The 16,394-nt window shown below is 45.2% G+C and overlaps 1 protein-coding gene and 1 long non-coding RNA gene across 2 annotated transcripts; both read left to right on the top strand.

Moving 5' to 3' along the window:
• The first annotated feature begins 1,756 nt into the window (after window positions 1–1,756).
• LOC143822196 (uncharacterized) lies at window positions 1,757–6,139 on the top strand. The gene is made up of 3 exons (XM_077307077.1): window positions 1,757–1,847; window positions 3,443–3,559; window positions 6,004–6,139. Exons 1-3 carry the CDS (start codon window positions 1,757–1,759, stop codon window positions 6,129–6,131), a joined length of 336 nt encoding a protein of 111 aa, XP_077163192.1. The 3' UTR covers window positions 6,132–6,139.
• Window positions 6,140–7,439: 1,300 nt separating this feature from the next.
• LOC143821815 (uncharacterized) lies at window positions 7,440–11,226 on the top strand. Its single transcript, XR_013225918.1, has 3 exons — window positions 7,440–7,665; window positions 8,641–8,757; window positions 10,690–11,226. It is a non-coding gene; the product is annotated as an uncharacterized LOC143821815 (long non-coding RNA).
• The last annotated feature ends 5,168 nt before the right edge of the window (window positions 11,227–16,394 follow it).

The raw sequence follows: 16,394 nt of genomic DNA, 5'->3' as shown, positions 1-16,394 counted from the left end.
CAGCTCATGTCTGACCCTTGGGGTAACGCCCTCCAGCGTTTTCATGGCAGACTCAATACGGGGTGGTTTGCCAGTGCCTTCCCCAGTCATTACCGTTTACCCCCCAGCAAGCTGGGTACTCATTTTACCGACCTCGGAAGGATGGAAGGCTGAGTCAACCTGGAGCCGGCTGCTGGGATTGAACTCCCAGCCTCATGGGCAGACAGCTTCTGACAGCAGTTCTGCTGCCTTACCACTCTGCGCCACAAGAGGCTCTTAAGAGGTTTTGGACTTACAAAGCACCAAATTCCATTTCACTCAGTGGGAGCGACCAGATACGTTTTTCCAAGGGGATGGGGAGAACCATGGGATTCGTCCCACTTTCCTTGCTCCTTGCTCTTTGTCACATTTGGTCCAGCCCAGATACCTTGCTGGGGAGAGTCTTTGATCCACCCCTGAGACAAAGTGATGCCTGAACGTTAGGTTTACTTTGCTGGAAAATACGTGTTATTTTTTATATTGCACTGAGGGTTATGAAGATTGTTCCCACAACTTGTTTTGTGTGTCTGCATGCTTAGCAAGAAAAACCATAAAAGCATTCTTCTTTGACTCTCGAAACTTCCTGGAGTAATTCATCACTACGCCCACTGCTCTCAAGTCTCTAACCTTAATTTATATACTTATTTATTTATTGTCAAAATATTTATATCTTGCATTTCCACATGACTGAAGGCAGCTTACAAGTCACAATTAAGAACTTCACAAGTTAAGGGCCATCTGGTGTACTCTTTAGGAGCGTGGACTTCTAATCTGGTAAACTGGGTTCGATTCCACGTTGCCTCACATGCAGCCAACTGGGAGACCTTGGGCTCACCGCAGCATTGATGAAGCTGTTCTGACCGAGCAGTGATATCAGGGCTCTCTCAGCCTCACCTCCCTCACAGGGTGTCTGTTATGGGGAGAGGAAAGGGAACTCGAATGTAAGCCACCTTGAGACTCCTCCTGGTAGAGTAAAGCAGCTTATAAGAACCAACTCTTCTTCTTCTTCTTCAGTAATATCAGGGCTCTCTCTAAGTTTCACCCACTTCACAGGATATCTGTTGGGGGGAGAGGAAAGGGAAGGTGACTGTAAGCCACTTTGAGACTCCTTTGGGGAGAGAACAACAGCATATAAGAACCAACTTTTCTTCTTCTTCTTCTTCTTCTTCTTCTTCTTCTTCTTCTTCTTCTTCTTCTTCTTCTTCTTCTTCTTCTTCTTCTTCTTCTTCTTCTTCTTCTTCTTCAAACCAGATTATCGCCTACAGTGGCAGGGATGCAGAAGATATTGTCACAAGGAGTATAGTGACTTGCTTTGTCTTTCCTCACATCACATGTGTATTCCTTCCTCACATTATCTATTTTGCTTTAATTGCTTGTGCTGAATCTTGAGGATATGTAGTATCTTTCTCTGAAAAACATATTTGCCAAAAGTCAAGCTGGGGGACGACTACCTGGACGTCGCAAGCTACCTGTCTGTGATTTCACGCTGGGAAGACAAGGAACAGAATAAATAATACCCTACCCTTTTGCCAGAGGCTTCTGGAACATCCCCCTCCACACCCCAATGCGACGTATGAAGGCAACGTGACACTGGAACACAGTCGGAGCGTGACAAGGCCTTAATAATACACTTCCCAGCCGCAGAACATAAACTGATTCAGTCCCCGTTTCCCTTCACTGGATGTAAGACTGGTATAATTTGTCCCCAGCTGCTATTACTGAGGCCTGAAGACTTTGAATGGTCTTAAGTCAGTGGTTTGGAACCAAGAAACTAAAGATGCACAAGATTCTGACTCTCGCAATCTCAGCTCTGCTCGTCCTGGATGCCAGTAAGTCTCAAGGGGAAATCAAAAACTTTGCAGAGGGAACCTAGGAAAAACAGACGCCACTGGAAAGAGGTGGGTTCATTTAGACCAATCCCAAGGGAGGAATAAAGGGGCAAGGAGAGGTTGGCATGTGAAAACCAGAATGTTGTCAAATCAAACAAGCAAAATAGATAGCTGCGTTAGATAGCAAATGTTTCCTGTTGAAATGGGGCTGTTACCACTCAGCTGTATGCAATGGTTGCCGGTGAGCGCTTACTTCCTAGTTCAAAGTACGTAGCAGGCAGATTTACTTGTGTCTTTCCCAGATACCTTTTTGTTAAATGCATATAATCTGCAAGATAGGCAATTCTGATAGAGCTGTTAAGGCACAGCTCCATGCATAGACCCTACTGATTCCCCCTTTTGAAAGTTGCAAAAGCCAAGGGGCTTCTTCCTATTTCGGGACTTTGGAACTGGGCCTGAGGCAGGTTGAGCAGCTGCTGAGGCTCAGGGCTTCTTGCAAGGCCCTCACCTGTCAACTCTCCCATAACAGCTCCTTCTGGGTCACTTGCAAATGCCCCATTACACGTGGTCACAGTGCTATGTACTGCCCAGCCCCATCAGGGAAAGGACTGTGGGCAGTGCAGGGCATGGGAGGGCACACAGTAAGGGAGGCACAAGCAGGGGACCAGGTGATGAGCAAGGGACGGGCTCCGGTCACACGGCCTCTGACCTCTGATGGTTGTTGTGAGGATGAGGTTGTTGTGGAGGGGGAGAACAAGATAAGCAGCTTGCAGCTCACTTGGGAGAAAGGCAAGGGAGCCAAGAAGAAAAGAAGGAAAATCTATCCAAGCCAATTAATGGTTTCTTTAAGCACCTGAGGCAGCATGGCCTGGAGGTGGGGTTTCTCCTCGTACATCTAAAACTAAGCAAAACATACCTTGTCCTTGGACATGGAGTTCTAGCAAAGGACATTACAGATTTCCAAATGGCTACACTTGGCTGAACCTTCTCCTTTTACCTTCTCTTCTGTCTGTCGCCACCAAGATTAGGCATATGGAAATGAGCTACTTCCACTTTTCCTGCTGGGCTGATCTGACCTTTTATTTTTCAGAGCTATTTTTCAGACAAAACAATTTCACCCACTGCGGTTACTTCCCATTGGTCTCCCACCACCACCACTACCCCCCGGATATTGGCAGGCAGGCCACCACCAACTTCCTTGGGGCTGGCCTGGAGGACAAGATCTCCCTCCCTCCCAGCCACCCCATTCGGCCGGCGAACTTATGCCAGCTTTTCCTGTGAGTGAAAGGAGGAGATGGAGGCTGGCCAGGGCGGGGCATCCCCTACCTGATTGGTCCTCTGAGGAACTGATGCCCAAGAGGATGCAGATAAGAGAAGAGGCAATCGGGGATGATGCACACCCCACCTGATTGGCGCTTCCAGGCGACTGATGCCCCAGAAGGCCAATCAGATAGGCTGTGCGTCATCCTTTTTGTCTTTATTTTGCTTTATGATTCCGTCACTTTCATCTCAACTTTTACAATTAGGTAGCAACTATTATCTGTTCTGTCTTTAGTGGTCCTTTTTCTAAGTGCTTCCTATGTTTCCTTTCCCAGCTGCCACTTATTTATGCCATGTTTGCCGGTCGGTTCGTGAAGATAACACTTGTGCTCATCGTCCCAGAACATGCGCAGCAGGAATGTCGAGATTCTGCTTCACTCAAAGAATTATACGTGAGTCTAGAAGACAGATGGATTCCCCCCCACACACACACACACTTTGAACAAGCAATAATCACTTTGAACAAGCAATAATAGCTACAGAGGCAGCAAGTCCAAACCAGCCGGCCTGGTACCCAGTGTTGTATGAGGAGCAGAAATTCAACAACAAACTGAAGAAGAGTTGGTATTTATGCATTTCACTCCCCAAAGGAGTCTCAGAGCAGCTTACAGTCACCTTCCCTTCCTCTCCCTACAATAGTAAGCGAGGTGGGGTTGAGAGAACTCTGAGTGAACTACTTTGTGAGTACAGCTCTAAGAGAAAAGTCACCAGTCCAAGGTCATTCAGCTGGCTGCATCTGGAGGAGTGGGGAATCAAACCCAGCTCTCCATATTAGAGGCCGCCACTTTTAACTACTACACCAAGGTGGCATGTTGTGATCGCTGTATCAACACGCCAAGATTGGCTGCTTGCCTGTGTAAGAGAAAGGGGCATGGCAGAGGCCAGACTTGTCAGAACCAAGATAGGTTCTTGCATGGGAGAACACCAAGGAAGACTCTTCAGAAGACGGCAAGAACAAACCACCTCTGCTTCTCACTTGCCTTAAAAGACCCTTTCCTGGGGTTGCCATAAGTTGGTTGCAACTTGGCAGCATATCTCTATGTGTCCTAATGTTGCTTGAACCAATAAAATCAGCCAGGGGGACACTGCAGGAAGCATGATGATGCATACAATGCTTCCCGGGCCACATAAACACATGCAGCGGCCTGAAACTATGCAAAATTTACGATGCTCTAGAACATTCCCCCCCCCCCCAAATTGGTAAACTGTAGTGTAATCCTATTATTATTTACTAGATTTATTGCCCGCCATTCCCTAGGAAAGGCTTGGAGTGGCTAACATCAATGAAACTGATATACAACATCAATATAAAGCAATCAACGGTAATCTGAAAAATTATTAAGCTAAAATACCCAATTTGAGAGCCCTGAATCTGACAACTCAGTCAGAACAAATCTGGATTTCATATTTCAAGATGGAGAGGGAGGTGGAGAAGGAAGGGGGCCTTTCTGGTGTCATACTCTGCTTGTGTTGGCCACAGCCATGAACTGGGGGAAGAGTGCCGTCTTGCAGGCCCATCAGAACTTTGTCAGCTCTGATAGGGCCTGGATCTTGGCTGGTCACTTATTCTACAAGGCTGGAGCCAGGGCCAAAAAGTCTCTGGCTCAGGTTGTGGCCAATCAGACTACTTTGGGTCTGGTATTACCAGCAGGTTGGAGTTTTCAGAGCATAATGGTCTTCGATGGACATACTCAGAGAGACAGTCCCTCAAGTATACCGATCCAGGACCACCTAAGGTTTTAAAGGCACTTTTCTGGAAATAACCCAGTCAATTAGACTTGAGTATGATTAGATTTGTTTGGGATTATTTTTAGTGGATTTTTGTAAAAGGTCTTAGTATTTAAAGGTCTCTTATAATCCGATGCGCTAACCCAGCCTTTTCCAGCCTTTTGACTGTGGAAGATCCTCTGAAATAATTTTCAGAACCCCAGAAGTGGATGGAGAAGTAAGATGCAGGAACCAGTCAATCAATCGATCATTGATCATTTCCATGGAGGAGAAAGAGACCTATAGAGCATCAGGGGAAGTGGGCTTCAGGGACATCTAGTGATGTCAATGGCCATAAAAACTTCTGGGAAAAGACTGTGTAACCCCTGAGAAACCCAGGGTTCCCCAATACCTTCATTGGGAATACCTGTCCTAAACTGTAGGGCTTGATGGAAGACTGACAAGAACTGACAACACCAGTGTAACTCTTGCATTCTGATGTTTAGAGGAGAAATTGCAAGGAGAGGCTAAAACAACACTTTTAAACAGATCTACTCAGAATCTTAGTCTATTTAGGGGTCTTATTTCCAGAGCCTCTTCTGCATAATGGTTAAGCTGATGAAAACTCACTAAATACGTTGTTTTTCTGATCTCTGCACAGAAGAGTGAATTTACTCCGCAAAACTGATTTTGCTCTGCATGGTGAACTGCCTCTTTGGTGCTTTAAGCATCTTTTAAGCATTGTTTCTGAAAGATGCTTTTCACCAATTCATTTCTCTCCTGCCTGTCTCAAACACTGTATTAGTCATGCAGGGAAGCTCCTTGGTTATGCAGATTAGTGACTGCATTAGAGAACAAAGTGGAGTTGGCAAAACTACAGGGGGCAGGGCTATGAATTATTTCATGCAGAGAGCATTGCAACGTAGTTTTTCAACAGTCTATATTCAATGCAGAACAACAACTGTAATAAAATAAAGCGGTCTAAACTGGTTGTTTTTTAACCTGTTTTATTTGGCTCCATGCAGAATACCTCCAGGAAAGCATTCTTAGAATCGCCCTGTATACTTCTCAGTCACTGAGCGGGAGACACTGAGAGGTATTTTGTTCTCTTTCAATCTGCTTTTTCCAGGTTCCAGGATACTATTGGTATCCCGGGGCTGCACTTCAACATGTCGTAATGTTAGGACCAAATACAGAGAACTGCAAATGCAGTGCTGTGAGGAAAACCTATGCAACTACCACAACAGGAAAAAATAGTAAAAAGGTTAAAAGTCTTGCATCGTCTCCTGGACTTATCCCACACCTGGCCTTATGTGAATAACCACTCTCAGGAAACACTGGACAGTCTACCAGTTCTGTTCAACCCAGCTAAGGGCATAGCGATTACCGAAATCTGGATGGATGGTTTCCTCTGCAGTGCAACTGATGAGTCTAATGTTAAAGGGATCTTCCCTCTAGGTAGGCTTTATGTATCTTCACAATTCTTTGAAAAATAAACTCCATACCACTCAACCACGAAAGCGAAGTGTATTGATTTCCATACCAAATTTTAACGCCTCTCGGCTCAGTTAGACTTGGGAAGAGAACACGTTATTGGGGTGTTTGTTAAAACAGGGATGCTGGAAATTTCACCATGAACATGTTCCAATCTAACTTACTGTGTTCAGATCTGTTAGTCAGGCATGACCTGGTCACCCAGCTTGGTCACTTCCACAAATGTCCAAAGACTTATCACAGGGGGCATAAAAATGCAAACTCCAAGTCAGATTTACAGGCTTTGTCCACACCTGGCTGAATACTGCAGCTTTGCAATACCATTTGGACCTGGCTTATCCAGTGTGGAAAGACTAATCCAATTGCAAACTGTGCCTCTAGTGCAGGCTTTTTCAACCAGAGTTTTGTGAAACCCCCAGGTTTCTTGATGGGCCTGGGAGGGTTTCCAGAATGGGTGGGAATTGATCAATTCAAGCAGTCTTCAAGCAAAGGTTGGATACACACTTTTCTTGGATGCTTTAGGATGCTCTGGGCTGATCCTGCGTTGAGCAGGGGGTTGGACTAGATGGCCTGTATGGCCCCTTCCAACTCTATGATTCTATGGTTCTATGATTCTATGATTCTAATTTTTAATATATTTTAATGCGTTAAGCATTTCTTGGGTAATATGATCATATATGGGCATGTCAACCTGCCGTCCCCAAATGGCCAATGGTGAGCCTGGAGGGGGTGGGAAGGGGAGGGGTTCCATATAGGCATGTAAACAGCTATGCTTCTCAACGGTCTTCTGCACAATTTTATTCCCCTTCTGGGGTTTCTTGAAGCCTGAAGAATGTTTCAAGGGTTTCTCAACCATAAAAAGTCTTCACTCTGCTTCAGGTGGGTGGTGAGAAGTTCCAAATGGGACTCCAAATGTCAAGCTGGGGTGATGAGCAACCTGTAGATTGCAAGCTACCTGTCGATGATCTCCAGGTGGGAGGCGAAGGAACAGGGAGGGGGAAAAAACGTCCTGCTTGTCAGAGGCTTGTGGAACATCCCCCTCCACACCCCAACGCATGGCACTGGGAGGACAGTTGGAGCTTGAAAAAGCCTTAATAATAAATGTCCCAGACCCAGAACACAAGTTGACTCAGTCTCTGATTCCCATCACTGAATGCAAGACTGTTACATTTTTCTCCCCAGCTGCTCTTGCTGAGTTCTGAAGACTTTGGATGGTCTTAACTCAGTGGAATCAAAGAACTAAAGATGCACAAGATTCTGACTCTAGCAATCTCAGCCCTGCTCTTCCTGGATTCTGGTAAGTCTCAAGGGGAAATCAAAAACATTGCAGAGGGGAAAAGCAGTAGCCACTGGAAAGATCTTGGTTTGTTTAGAACAATCCCAAGGGAGCAATAAAAGGGCAACCAAAGATGAGCATTTGAACACGGGAATGTTGTCAAATCAGATAAGGAATTGGATAGCTGCATGAGACAGCAAATCTTATAGCAGACAGCAAAAGAAAGAAATGCAGTTCAAGCCAGCGAATGGCTTCTTTACGGACCTGAGGAAATGTGGTCTGGAACTCCTCCTACATCTGAAACTAAAAAAACAAGACACACCTTGTCCTTGGACATGGTGTTCTAGAAAAGGACATTATAGACTTCCAAAGGGGTATCCTTGGCTGAACTCCAATGCCTTTTACCTTCTGTTCCTTTTATCGCCACCAGGATCAAGGCATATAGAAATTACTTTCTCCCACTTTTCCTGCTGCGTTGATCTGACCTCCCTTAGATTGACCTTTTATTTTTCAGAGCTACCAGAAGGCAGAACAGAATATTTCACCCACTGCCGTTTCTTCCCGTTGGGTCACAGGAACAATCTAGGGCTTCTCCTCTCACTAATTCTATCTGATATAGACATTAAGTCCACCATTATGATGAAAGGACTGCAATCAGGGTTTTTAATGCACCTGTGACCATTTCTCCCCTTTCCCCTGCAATGTCCACAAGATCAGCCCTATGTCACTGGTGGGACTCCATGTTATTCATCTGTTTGGCTCAAAAATATAATCTGATCCACCAACAAATAATAGATCTAGTGATCTTCTCCTAACTTAAATCCATGGTTGACAGATTGTTGAAGAGTTCACATTTCCAACACTTTTCATCCCAACAGTTTTTAAAAAAAAATATTCCTTCACTTTCATCCAGACTTTTCCAATTCGGTAACAACTGTGACCCATTCTGTCTTTAGGGGGTCCTTTTCTAAGTGCTTCCTTTCTTTCCTTTCTCAGCTTCCTCTCATTTATGCCATGTTTGTCGAATGGTTAAAGAGGATAACACTTGTGCTCATCGTTCCAAAACGTGCACAGCACAATTGACGAGATTTTGCTACACTAAAAAAGTTACACGTGAGTCTGGAAGAAAGACGGATTCCTTCCCCACCCCCCTTCCCTTTGAATAAGGACTACTAAGCCCGTAGGCTGCAGAGGCAGCAAGCCCATACCAGTTTGCCTGAAGACTGGGGCTCTATTAAGAGCAGAAATTCAACAATGGGCAGAAGAAGAGTTGGTATTTATAACCTGCCTTTTTCTACCCAAAGGAGTGTCAAGGCAGCTTACAATCACCTTCCCTTCCTCTCTCTGCAACAGGTATCCAGTAGGTGGGGCTGAGAGAACCCAGATATCACTGCTTGGTCAGAACAGCATTATCAGGGCTGCAACAAGCCCACGGTCACCCAGCTGGCTGCATGTGGAGGAGCGGGGAATCAAACCCGGCTCTCCAGATTAGAGGCCACCACTCTTACCCACTACACCACGCTGGCTCCCAAGTCAACCTTTGTGATCGCTGTATCAACACGCCGAAATTGATCGTATCTGCTGGTTGCTTGCCTGTGTAAGAGAAAGGGGCATGGCAGAGATCAGAGATCATCAGATCTTAGAACCTAGATGGGTTCTTGCATGGGAGAATACACGGAAGACTCTTCAGAAGACAGCAATGACAAACCACCTCTGTTTCTTACTTGCCTTAAAACAGGGGTAGTCAACCTGTGGTCCTCCAGATGTTCATGGACTACAATTCCCACAAGCCCCTGCCAGCAGTTGATGGCAGGGGCTCCTGGGATTTGTAGTCCATGAACATCTGGAGGACCACAGGTTGACTACCCCTGCCTTAAAAGACCCTTCCTGGGGTTGCTATAAGTTGGTTGCAACGTGGCAGCATATCTCTATGCGTCTTAATGTTGCTTGCAGCAGTAAAATCAGCCATGGGAACTCTGCAGGAAGCAAGATGATGCAGAGCCAGCTGGGTGTAGAAGTTAGAAGTGCTGACTTCTAATCTGGCGAGCTGGGTTTGATTCCCCACTCCTCCACAAGCAGCCAGCTGGGTGACCTTGGGCTTGTCACAACCCTAATAGAACTGTTCCAACCAAGTAGTAATATTGGGGCTCTCTCAGCCTTACTTACCTCACAGGGTGTCTGTTGTGGGGAGAAGAAAGGGAAGATGATTGTACGATGCTTTGAGACTCCTGGTAGAGGCAAGTGCCATATAAAATCCAATTCTTTTTCTTCTACTATTACTGCAGTGCTTCCAGGGCCCCATAAGCACATGCAGAGGCCACGTAATCTCTGGGAAACTCTCATGGAACCCCAGCGTTCCCCAGTATCCTAGTTGGGAATACCAATCCTAAACTGTAGGGCTTGATGGAAGACTGAGAAGGAAATGTGTGCAAGCCAACTCCAGTGTAATTCTAGCTTTCTGAAATTTAGAGGAAAAGTTGTAGGTAGAGGCTAGAAGAAGAAGAAGAGTTGGTTCTTATATGCCGCTTTTCTCTACCTGAAGGAGGCTCAAAGCAGCTTACATTCCCCTTCCCTTTCCTCTCCCCACAACAGACACCTGTGAGGTGGGTGAGGCTGAGAGAGCCCTGATATCACTGCTCCATCAGAACAGTTTTATCAGTGCCGTGGCCAGCCCAAGGTCACCCAGCTGGCTGCATGTGGGGGAGGGCAGAATTGAACCTGGCAAGCCAGATTAGAAGTCCGCACTCCTAACCACTATACCAAACTTTTTTGAGCCCCTGGGGAGGGCGGTATACAAATAAATAAATAAATAAATAAATAAATAAATAAATAAATAAATAAATAAATAAATAAATAAATAAAAACAAACAAACAAACAAACAAACAAACAAACAAACAAACAAACAAACTGGCTAAGAGAACAGGTCTACTCAGAATCATAGAGATTACTATTTAGGGGTGGTATTTCCAGGAAAGTGTTCTTAGGATTGCATTGTACATTTCTCAGTCCCTGGGGTGTATTCTGTTCTCTTTGAATCTGTCTAGGTCCTGGTTACACAAAGGTTTCCCGGGGCTGCACTTCAAGATGTCGTAATATTTGGTCCACATACAGAGAGATACAAATGAGCTGCTGTGACGAAAAACTATGTAACACCCACAACATGAAAATGCACCGCAGATGTTAAAAGTCTTGCATCGTCTCCTGGACTTCCCCCAAGCCTGGCCTTTGACCGGATGTCTGAATAACCCCTCTCAAGACATACCTGACCGTCTACCGGTTCTGTTCAAACCAGGTGGCTCACAGTGATGACTGAAATTGGGTGGGATGGTCCCCTCTGCGCTGCGACTGATGACTCTAATGTCAAAGGGATCTTCCCTCTGGGTAGGCTTGATGTATCTTCACAATCCTTTAAAAAATAAACTCTCTGTACAGCTGAAGCACTAGAGCGAAGTGTATTGATTTCCACACCAAACTTTGGCGTCACCATCACCATCAAGCGTGCCGAATATTGCAAATTCCGCAAGAGCAACGCCGCTCCAGCTGGTTGCAACAGAGCAGCATGCCCCACCACTTCCTGTGTCCTTTTCCACCCTGGATTTCTGCATCCCAATGGTGCATCTGGGGCAAAAAGGTTCTGTCGTGTGGGGGTGCCGCAGGGGGGGGGGGTATTTGCACACAGGATTATGTAATGATGTAATAAACCTTTGTGCGGATTTTAAAAATGCAGGGCCAGGAAGGGGCCGGGCCGGCACCGACATCATGTGGAAGCCAGGATTAGTCCTGCTGCCATACAATCACTGGCCCGGCCAGAGGGTTTTGAGATGTATGCTTATTATTGATCCATATGAAATGTTACCTGGTAAGTTCAGATTTGCTTTCTTGGTGGTCTGACGGCTATTTTAGATAGCATTGTGGATGTCAAGGAAATCCTAAGGCAGGGGTAGTCAACCTGTGGTCCTCCAGATCTTCATGGACTACAATTCCCATGAATTCTTGGGAATTGTAGTCCATGAACATCTGGAGGACCACAGGTTGACTACTCCTGTCCTAAGGGACCGCCTATCCAAGATACAAACGTTACGGGAGGACAGGAAAAGGACAAGGTTCTTGGAGCTCTCCCACTCACATAATTCACCCACACCCTTCTTCTTAGGGAATGCAAGAGACCTACTGAGTGCATTTCCATTGCCAGCTACTTTACATGTTCATTTCCAAGGTTCTATTATTTACACCCACTGGGTCCAGGATACATACTTTAACCAGCCCAGTCAGTTTGGCTCACTGCTGAGAGTAGGAAGGTTGGAATTTGATTTCTCCCCAGCTATTACTATTCGACTCTGCATTTCCTTTATCCTTAGAAGAATGAAACTTGAGAGGTGTCAAGGTTTGGCAATAGGATTCTTAGTCCTGCTTTTCTTTGATGCAGGTAAGTCCCTAGAGCAAGGGAAACAAAATCTTTAGAGATAATATATTAAGGAATCATGGGGAAAAAAAAGTCAGAAAGGTTCATATATGGCTATTTTGTTATCTTAATAAGTTAGTGTGGGTTCCTCCATCTAGAATTAGCACTGAAAATATCATTATATCAACCTGATACTTGTTTCCATCCAGTTTCAGTGGGAACGGCTGTCCACCATTTGATTGGGAAGAAAGAATCAGGGGTTGTTCACTATGCCCATGCCTCTCCCCAAAACTGCAGACAAGATAGGCAAAAGCTCTTAATTTGGAGATGACAAAAAATCTCACAGAATAGGAGCAGAGGAGCGCAAATTGACATATTGTGAGTTCATTCTTCCTTCTTTCCTCGTAGATTTACATGGCAGATGAGCCAAGTTCTAAACAGAAATACAGCATGCAGGACATGGGGAAGAATGCTCGAATCCTCCCGGCCTCATTGACTTTGCTCTGAGGCTTTTTGTGTTGAGTCAGAAGCCTAGTGGACTTCTAGGCAGAAGAGTATAGATGGGGACATATACAAGGCTGCTAGCAGAGCAAAAGAACTTTAGCCCAGTAAAGTGAAAGGGAGGAGCGTTAGGAACCCTTTCCTTTGAACTGTGTGAGTCTAATGCATCTCCACCTGAGAGATGAATAATATCATAAGGACATCCAACTCCATGCCTCAAAGAGATACACATCTTGCTATGGCAGACCTCTGAAGATGCCAGCCACAGATGCAGGTGCAACATAAGAGGCAAAAACTACCAGAACATGGCCCCACAACCCAAGAAAACTGCAAAAGCTGGCTTATTCCAGCTTTAAACGCCTTCGACAACGCATAGACCCTGCAAAGACTGGCAGAAGGGAGAAATGCTCTCAGAAGTAGAAATATCACTGGGGAAGGTGTAGTTTGGTAAGCGTTGCCTCACTATGGTAGGTCAACTAAAAAGAGACCAGGAGACAAAACAGACGGTGGTCATTCATTCCTAAAGGACAGCTTTTTATATGTCTTTGAATTTTAGTGTATTTTTAAGTGGTATAATTGAAATCCTTTTGGTTTGGATTTATTTAATGAAGGTATTTAATTCCCCTTTGCTAGGCACAATTGAGACTTCAGGGGATCATTGGGGCACAGTTGTTTTGGAATGAATATGTGCGTAAAGTGAAGTAGCATCAAGTCTCAACAAGGGTTAGGCAAGAGAAAAGCCGGGGTTGTTGGCCAGGGCTTTCCTCTGCATAGTCTTCCTGGGAGATCTCCTTTCCAAGTATGGGTTTTGCTTTGCTTCCGAGATCTGAGAAGACTGGGCTATACAAGGGGTGGGCAAACTGTGGCCCTCCAGATGTCCATGGACTACAATTCCCCTGCCAGGGGCTCATGGGAATTGTAGTCCATGGACAACTGGAGGGCCACAGTTTGCCCACACCAATCCAATATAAAGGTAAAGGCAAAGGTATCCCCTGTGCAAGCACCGAGTCATGTCTGACCTTTGGGGTGACGCCCTCTAGCGTTTTCATGGCAGACTCAATACGGGGTGGTTTGCCAGTGCCTTCCCCAGTCATTACCGTTTACCCCCCAGCAAGCTGGGTACTCATTTTACTGACCTCGGAAGGATGGAAGGCTGAGTCAACCTTGAGCCGGCTGCTGGGATTGAACTCCCAGCCTCATGGGCAGACAGCTTCAGACAGCATATCGCTGCCTTACCACTCTGCGCCACAAGAGGCTCTATTAACACATAAATAAAATTTGCATCCTAACCATCAGAATGCTTCTGAAGCATGAGGAGTCCACAGAAAAGCATCCTTCCTTCCCATTATTGAGGGATCCCTTGCCTTTTCTTCCCTTTTTGTTAGCTTTTCGATGATGCGTACTCACTTTTGGCTTTTGTGAGCCTTCCCCAGCCTTTGCTTAATGCATCTGTTACTCTTATTCAGCTCAAGCTCGCAAATGCTTGTACTGCCGAAATGTTGACCAAAATAACCTGTGTAAGGGAAAAGAATCGACTTGTACAGCAGGAAAGTGGAGATACTGCTTTAAACGTCAGGTTTTTCGAGGTGAGTCCAGGGGAAAACTATCTCTCACAGAGAGCCAAGAAGGTTGATATGCCATGCCTATCTGTTGAATGGAAACTAGCTCATACAGGTAGATTTTCTCAGGCTTTTAGTGCCAAGGTCCTTCTGCCACTGACAACTACACATCAAGAAGGACTCTCCTGACTAAATCTTGAGATCCAGTGCAGGCTAGTGGCTAGAGTGTTGGACACTCATTTCATATGGGGAACTGAACCAGAAGGTTTTAAATGGAAGACATTTACCTGAAGCTACTGTGCAGCTACAGTTATGTCATTTAAACAAACCTTATTTAACAACACCACCGCACATGGACAACACCACTGCACATCACAAATGACATTCCCACCCCAATTAAGAAAAACGGTGTGTGTTTTTTAATGTAGCTGCAGAAAAAGAATGGTGCATATGGCAAGTACAGAAATCTGAAATCAAGCTTAAAGGCAGGACAGCTCAGATTCCCTGCAGTAAGAGATTCCCTGCAGCACCGTAGTCAGTATGAGCACAATTGCAAGGAATCTTCCCAGTACTTCATATGAACCGGTGAAAACCACCACCACCATTTTTAGAGGTCTTCAAAGTGGCACTCCTTGAAGACAACATAGAGCCATGAAAGAGCTTGGGGAGCGGCAAGACAAAGGGAAATTGCAACCTGGAAATCTGCTTAAAGCAATAAAATTTGCTGGCTGGGAACAGAAAGAGACAGGTTGACCATCAGACATCCCATCCACAGGATCAAAAGCCAATGAGGGACAGACAAATGTCTTTCTCGTGCTCCTTGAATGAGAACTGTAGAAGAACAAGCTTATCAATATGATTAAAAGCAACTTTATTTTAAACTTTTTTGCTCTCTTTTTTCAGATAATAGGATCCATTGGGTGCACCGGGGCTGTACAGATCGATGTGTTAACGTACAGACCAAGAGACGAGTAGTACGGATGGATTGTTGTACCAAACAATACTGCAACTTTATAAACTTTGACGATGAATAAAAATAGAAAAGTTTCCCTGGAGGCTTACCTGGCACTGACCTTGTTCTCTTCTCAGCACCAGGACAGAATGTTTCCATCTTTGAGGATAATTGTCATGCAGATGTTCTTGAATGAATGAGAAAATAAAGTCCATGACATTTCTAGAATTCTACTTAGATAAGTCCATATTTTGACATTCTTTTTTCACATCCCAAAGTATTGTTTTGACCACTCCCCCTTTCCTTTGCATCCTCAAACTTACATAGTAAAAAAAAATTATTATGAGACACTCAGGAAGTTGCTGGTTAATCAAATGAGCCCGATACTCAAGCCCAATACTTGCACCTTTCCCATGTTCTCCCAGTCACAGAAATGCCCAGGTGTCCTTCTTCAGATTTAAAGAAGCGTGCAGTGGCTCACGGAAGCTCACCCCCTGCCACAAATGTTGTTAGTCTTTCAGATGCTACTGGAATCTGGCTCTTTCTCTTGCAGACAGTCTAGCACGGCTGACCACCTTGATCTAAATTCATAACGGACAATACAGTCGGAGTGCTCTTATCTACCGCTTGTTTATTCAGGACGCAGAGTGAACAGGAATCGCAGAAAGGCCAAGCTCCTCTCCTCAACCACAACCTCCTTCTGGCTTTGAGCATGGGTGTACCCCCCCTCCTATTTTTCCTCTCTCCCCCACCCCCACCCCCGATTCCAGCTCTGTTGGAGAGCTCATGGCAGCTGCCTTGCTGTATACCATATTTATTCATTAGTTTGGTTGATTAAATGCCCCTCTCTGCACCCAGGCCATGTCCAACATCTAGCAATTGTAGAAGAAGAGGAAGAAGAGTTGGTTCTTATATGCTGCTTTTCCCTACCCGAAGGAGGCTCAAAGTGGCTTACAGTCGCCTTCACATTCCTCTCCCCACAACAGACACCCTGTGGGGTAGGTGAGGCTGAGAGAGCCCTGATATCACTGCTCGGTCAGAACAATTTTATCAGTGCCATGGCGAGCCCAAGGTCACCCAGCTGGATGCATGTGGGGGAGCGCAGAATCGAACCCGGCTCGCCAGATTAGAAGTCAGCTCTCCTAACCACTACACCAAACTAGCTCTAAATATTCTAAATATTCTATTCTAAATATTCTAAAATCAGAATATTAAAACTGTACAAATAAATGTATGTTTATTTATTCAGATTTTAGGCCACCCTCTTAAGAAAAGGTCTCGGGCTTACAACAGTTTTGTAAAATAACACCTGAAATACAAATACATAAAAAATCT

This window comes from Paroedura picta, chromosome 12, assembly GCF_049243985.1.
Source record: "Paroedura picta isolate Pp20150507F chromosome 12, Ppicta_v3.0, whole genome shotgun sequence".
In the NCBI taxonomy this organism is placed as follows: Eukaryota; Metazoa; Chordata; class Lepidosauria; order Squamata; family Gekkonidae; genus Paroedura; species Paroedura picta.
The sequence above is the reverse complement of the archived record's forward strand: the minus strand, read 5'-3'. Positions and strand labels throughout refer to the sequence as shown.